We start from the raw sequence: 6,299 nt of genomic DNA on the forward strand, positions 1-6,299 counted from the left end.
TGCCCTGCTCACAGTTCACCTGGTGACCAAGAACTCACAGGTAATCCCCTTCTCCAATCTGAGCCAGCACAAGCATCTACACATGGGCCTCAGGTGGATCACCTCTTCAGTGCTCCCACTGACTGCTAGAGAGGTGTGTATGGCTCAGGAAAATCCCCTCCCTCTATCCAAAGGAATCGAAGTTTTAAAGGGAATGTGGAATAAAAAGCATCTGGGTGATGTTTCCTTGGATCTGTTCTTCAGTGTGGTCAGAGGTAATTTCTCTGGTAAGTGAGGGAAACCCCTGGTCTGAGTGGGATGGAAACAGAGGCTGCTCCTAGAGCCTTTCAGCAGGGATGAGTAACAGGGTCAGCAGCAACAGTAAACAAGCTTCTGGTTTTCCAAACAGAGCCTCTGCAGCATCCGGCTGCTTTAAAACATTAACCAAAATACACTTATCTCTGGCTCCTGGCCTTAAGTGACTTTTGAACCCACAGCTATTCTGGGCAGTATTGACTGTGCTCAGTACACTCCAGGTGTGGAAGGCCAGCAGGAGCCCTGGTGGTCAGAGCCAGCCCCCTCTGTGCCCTGTCCACAGTGCCTCGAGAGAGAGAAGGGACCCAAAGGGTCACTGAGTCCAGCTCCTGCTCCTCACAGTCTCACCTGTGTGACTAAGAGAGAGTCCTCCCAGCCCAAGGGCTTGTCATTGACCAAGGGTGGTATAGAGAGCACACACTCTTATGGAGCAGAGGTGAGTTTTCTTTCCAGCACTAATGAGCATGAAATTTAAGCAAAAGGACACTGGAGGCAGGAGCAGGGCAGCAAACTGAGTTTTCTTGCTCCCCCTGAGACCACTGCCATGTGCAGCTGAGGGTGTAACACCCAGGGAAGTCATCTCAGAGGGTGATCACCTGCCTTTGGGACAGCACTTCTCAGTTAGGAACTGCAGCTCTGTGTGCACCAAAGATGAGTTGCATCTGCTGGGAAGCAGCAGAAAGGAGCTCATGTCCAGACAGGAGCAGGTTTGCAGTGTTGGCAATGGAGACAGAGCCAAGTTCTTGGCTGTTTGCACAGGCTCCAGCCTCTTGCTAGCATTGCAACAGTTCTCACCTGGAGCTTTACTTGTTTATGGTATGATTCTTTGTGCACGGAGTGCTTTTCACATGCAGCAAGGGCAGGAGTGGAGTTTGGGCTGTGCTGGCTCAGTCCCACAGCCACGGTTGAAGCCTGTTCTGTGGTGGGTCAAAAAAACCCCAACATTTCCTTTGATGAAGCAGTGAGGACTTTTCATCTCGTCCGCACGACAGGAAAGTTGGCAACTCAAATGTTAAACTTGCCTGCGACTGTCGGGTGTTGACATCATCGTGATCTCAGCGCTGTAACCGGAGCCCTCCAGCTTTTCCTCCAGCCTGCCTTTAAATACCAGCCCTGGAGCCGGCACAGCACGCCTTCCTCCGCCTGGAGCCCGGGGCAGAGCCGGCAGAGCCCACGTCGATGAAAGCAAAGACAGGCTCCAGCAGCGCAGCCATGTCCACATCCCTGCGAGTGAGCCCCTCGGTCCACGGCTACCGCTTCGACACGGCGCTGCGCAAGAAAGCCGCGGCCAACATCTTCGAGAGCATCAACGAGGCGTCCCTGCAGAAACTCTTCAAAAACTCCGGGGACAAGAAGGCGGAGGAGAGAGCCAAGATAATCCTCGCCACCGACCAGGACATGGAGGAAAAAACGAGAGCGCTGATGGCGCTAAAGCAGAGGAGAAAAGACAAACTGCTGCAGTTCCTGACGTTTCGGAAATACTCCCTTAAAGTTCGCTGAGCTGGCGGAGGCAGCAGAAATGGAGAACGTTTTGTGGCGGGGCTGTTTGAGACCTCCTGCCACACTCGGCATGCTCTGCTGCCCCGTGGGCCTGGGGACCTGACAGCCCAAGCAGGGGGCTTTGGCCCCGCCGCAAAGCACGAGCCACGGCGGCATCGCTGCGGGCAGCAGGCGGTGCCCACGGCAGCCTGGTGTGCCCAGCACTGGTGTGCCCAGCACTGGTGTGCCCAGCACTGGTGTGCCCAGCACTGGTGTGCCCAGCACTGGTGTGCCCAGCACTGGTGTGCCCAGCACTGGTGTGCCCAGCACTGGTGTGCCCAGCACTGGTGTGCCCAGCACTGGTGTGCCCAGCACTGGTGTGCCCAGCACTGGTGTGCCCAGCACTGGTGTGCCCAGCACTGGTGTGCCCAGCACTGGTGTGCCCAGCACTGGTGTGCCCAGCACTGGTGTGCCCAGCACTGGTGTGCCCAGCACTGGTGTGCCCAGCACTGGTGTGCCCAGCACTGGTGTGCCCAGCAACACTGGTGTGACCAGCAGCACCAGTGCCCATGGCACATCCATGTGGACAGCAGGATCAGTGCCCGTGGCACATCCGTATGCCCATGACAGCACTGGTGTGCCCAGCAGCATCAGTGCCCATGGCACATCCGTGTGGACAGCAGCATCAGTGCCCATGGCACACCATTGTGGCCAGCCTGGTGGCCAGAGGCTGGCAGAAAGAAAGCAGCTCCCAGCCCGAGGCAGAGCTCCTCCGAGCTGCAGTGGTGCCCGTGGCACACATTTGTGGCCAGCCTGGTGGCCAGAGGCTGGCAGAAAGAAAGCAGCTCCCAGCCCGAGGCAGAGCTCCTCCGAGCTGCAGGGGAGCCCACACGCCCGGGTGTGACTCGGGACCTCCTTGGTGCTCACAGACTTGGCCTGGGTGCTTTGCCTCTTCAGCCTCGTTTCCCTAAAGCCTGAGCCCGTGCAGAGGTGGGGCTGTGGCTGGTGGGGGGCTCTGCAGACCGCTCAGCTGCTGCTCAGGGTCACTTTGCATCTGCTAAATGCACCCAAAGGCAGCAGCGGTGCAGTGAGCTCAGCCACCCGGGAATGCGTTTGCTCCAGAGACACTCTGCACAGCTGTGCCTTTCCTTGCCGAGCTGTATGTGTGCAGGAAAAGTCGTTTGCACAGAAGCAATAATAATGACAGATTACCCTGAATTTACTGTGAAGTTCCCTAATATTATGTTCACTTACCACTAACACTAAAAATCTAAATATAATAACTGCAGTTCTTCTCTGTGTAGGTTACAGTCACTATTAGATGAGTACTTGCTTCATGGCAAAATTTTATGACAATGTTGTTATTATATTGGATATAATTTATTGCATACAGTGATGTGAAAACTAATAAATTATGAAGTAAATCTAAATTATCTTGTCTGAAATGCTCAGTTCTCCTGGAGTGTTGGGGTTAGACTTTTTTTGTCATTTCACAGGGACCTGGTTTAGGAGCAGACTATGTGCACCTCTCCCTCATTCCCCAGACATGGCTTTGGCAGCCCATTCTCAGGATGTGGAGCAGCCTCTGGCTCCCCCATCCCACCTGGCAGCACCAGGTTGGCCCACAGTTGCTATGGCAACCATGGTTTTTTTGGGTTTGGGGTTTTTTTTTCCCCCCAGAAAGGTCTCACCAAATTTGTTGCTAACCAACTCCAGTGTCAGTTTCCCCTCTGTAATACCAGAATAACATGCTCTGAGGAAAGAAAGGTGTAGAAAATGATGGTTTGGGACCAGGGTGGGCAGCACAGCTCGCCAGCCTCTGGCATTTCTGCAGAGCAGAGAAGGAACCTGGGCTTGGCTCCTCATCACCCAAAGAAACAGCAGTAAGTTACAAAGCTTTGGCAGCAGAACTGGACTGTTTTTCTGCAGGTTTTGCTGTACTATCATGATAGATGATGCTGAAAGTACTTAAAAATAGCAAAGACTGGTTATTTATAAGTCTGTCCTCTAATAACCTGATGCTTTAGATAAAAACATTCCCATGACTCTGCTTAGAGCAACAAAGATAAAGCAGCTTGGAAGAATGATAGCCCAGCTACAGGGTTTTTTTTGCCTACAGTAAGAACTCCAAATTGCCAATAAGTCAGGGAGACTGGAAATAATCTTTTAAGTCACCTAATAGAATGGGCAATTATAATTATTTATAACTGGAGCGGGATGCTCGGTGATTTCCCCTCCCAGGAAGAGCAGAGTGTAAACCGTTTTGGGATGAACCTGTTTGAAGGAGCTTCCAAAGGCTATTCAGAACTGTCCTTGCTCAGAAAAATCTGTCTCAGGGCAGGTTTGCTGCAGAGGAGTTGCCAGTTTTCCAGCATCCCAGCAGAGCAGTGTTCCACACTCTCTGCAGCTGCTGCACCGTTGGTGACACATCCCCACAAGCCATCCCCAGCCACAAACACTGCCTCAAACAGTGGCTGTTCCCAAAAAAGGCCAAACAGGGCCACTCAGTGCCTGCTCACACCCAGCCACTCTGAGCCCTGGGGATGCCACAGCTCCTCCCAGAGCAGCGTCTGGTGACAAACCTCAAAACTGGGGTAAGGAGCCCCTGAGCCCACCCGCCTCTGGGGCATGTTACCTGCCAGGACCCGAGCAGCCTGCTGCTGAGGATGCTCTGAGAACAGCCTGCAGGGAGCAGATCAGCTCTTCAGCCTCCTGCTCTTCCCTGGCCCTGCTGCTGGGGCTTTGTTTCCTGCTCCCCTGGGCCACTGAGGTGCCCACAATGCACCCCCCGTGCCAGGCTCAGTGCTGGATTTAGCAGAGCCTTGTCTCTCTCTGGGCCCCCAAAACCAAAGCAATGACCTGGGCAGCCTGGGTTATCATTTGCCAGCAGCTCTTCTTTGAAAGAAGGAAGCAAATCTGGCAGAAGCCATGCTTGTGGCAGACTGAAATCAACACCCACTGAACTGGTTGCTGCCGGCACGTCCTAGGGTTGCCCAGACAGTCCTGTTCACAAGATTTGCATGGCATGATTCATAACATCCGCTGGCTTGGGGATTTTATAGCCCTTCTTGTCTCATCACATTGAAATCATCAGCCCGAGTGGTATCCCTGGTAAATAAAGGCCACTTTCTAAGAAGTTATGTGATTATTGGATATTTACAGTGAGAAAAGGCACTTTTCCTTGGCTGTAGCCTGCTTTGGCAGGTTTGTGCTCCAGGAACATGCCTGACAGTGGGCTCAACAAAAACTGCAGTTTTCACGGAACACGAATTCTCACGGCACACGGGCCAAAGACAGTTTGAGGTACAAACACCCAACCACCCCAGCACCCTTGCACGCACAGTGCTGCTGCTCTGCTTATCTCCAGGGCTGCACCCGGCTGGCTCAGAGCAGCTGGACCCATCCCCGGTGTTCGTGGCACGGAGGGCAGTGCCGGTAAGGATGCCCTGGCTGTGCCGCCGCTCTCTGCCCGTGCAGGGAGGGGTGGGAGGGCAGGTCCCCGGGTGGTGCTGTCACCCGGCCGTGCTGTCCCCGGGCTGTGCTGTCACCCGGCCGTGCTGTCACCCGGCGGTGCCGGCCCTTCCTGAGCTCCCGGTGCCGCAGAGCCGGCCCTGCCATTGTCATCCTCCCGCACAACAAACAGAGGAAAAGGCTGTTCAAGGAATTTCCTCCCTCCAGGAGCCGGGCGTTTCCATTAATTCTTCTCCATGAGTCAAGCTGGCTGTACTGGGTGTCCCCTGTCCCAGCATCCTGAGGAACATGCATCTGAAGAGCTAATTTTATCCAGCTTGTCTGACGCCCTGCTTAGCAGCCCTGCTGGGAGGGTGCTGGTGGTTCCCCACTACCACTGCTGGCTGGGGAGAAGCCACGGAAAGGCAGGACAGAAACTAAGGAGAAGACTTTTGGCAGAAGATCTGGCTTAGACTGGGAAAGGTGGGGAGCAACCCAAAAAGAAAGAAAAGCCCAGAGCAAAGGGGGTGTCAGTGACAGCAGACCACACAGAGATCCCACCTCTGTCCCCTCATCAGACACCCATCCCCATCTCTCCAAAATCCATGAAAAGATGGGGTTGGAAGGAGTCAGCAGCCCGGCTCAGCACGACCAGAGCGTTCAGGAGGAGAGGAGGATGTTCCCAGTGTCTGAACAGCCAGTACCGTGACCTTCAGTGTCTGGTGAAATCAGCACACAGGGCAGGAGCAGAGTCCAAAGCCGAGCTGGGCCAGCCCTCACCCGGCTGTGTTTGTGTGTGTGGGGGGACAGGGTGCTCCAGTCAACAGCAACACCTCCCTGGCAGCTTCCCTTACACCGTGGAGCAACAGGCAAGTTAAAAATTAACCTTTGAGCTGAGCTTCTGCCCTGCTGCACCCAGAGGGACAGACTCTGCTTGGCAAAGCAGTAAAGCAGCAGCCTGGGTGTCCCTGGCAGCCCTGGCAGAGGGGGTGCCTCGTGCTTGTGAAAACAGTCACAGATGAAGCATATTTCATCTGCAGCTGCCCAGGGAAACCTCTGCTCTAAAGCAGGTTAAA

The 6,299-nt window shown here is 54.4% G+C and overlaps 1 protein-coding gene across 1 annotated transcript; it reads left to right on the forward strand.

The window, feature by feature from the left end:
• The first annotated feature begins 1,421 nt into the window (after positions 1–1,421).
• TCIM (transcriptional and immune response regulator) lies at positions 1,422–2,543 on the forward strand. Its single transcript, XM_041424924.1, has one exon. It carries the CDS (start codon positions 1,474–1,476, stop codon positions 1,792–1,794), a length of 321 nt encoding a protein of 106 aa, XP_041280858.1. The 5' UTR covers positions 1,422–1,473; the 3' UTR covers positions 1,795–2,543.
• Positions 2,544–6,299: the final 3,756 nt, after the last annotated feature.

Source organism: Onychostruthus taczanowskii, unplaced genomic scaffold (genome assembly GCF_017590055.1).
Source record: "Onychostruthus taczanowskii isolate IOZ18803 unplaced genomic scaffold, ASM1759005v1 scaffold84, whole genome shotgun sequence".
Classification (NCBI taxonomy): Eukaryota; Metazoa; Chordata; class Aves; order Passeriformes; family Passeridae; genus Onychostruthus; species Onychostruthus taczanowskii.

Coding starts and splice junctions, on each gene's coding strand:
- TCIM (XM_041424924.1), top strand. CDS start 1,474: ATGAAAGCAAAGACAGGCTCCAGCAGCGCAGCCATGTCCACATCCCTG.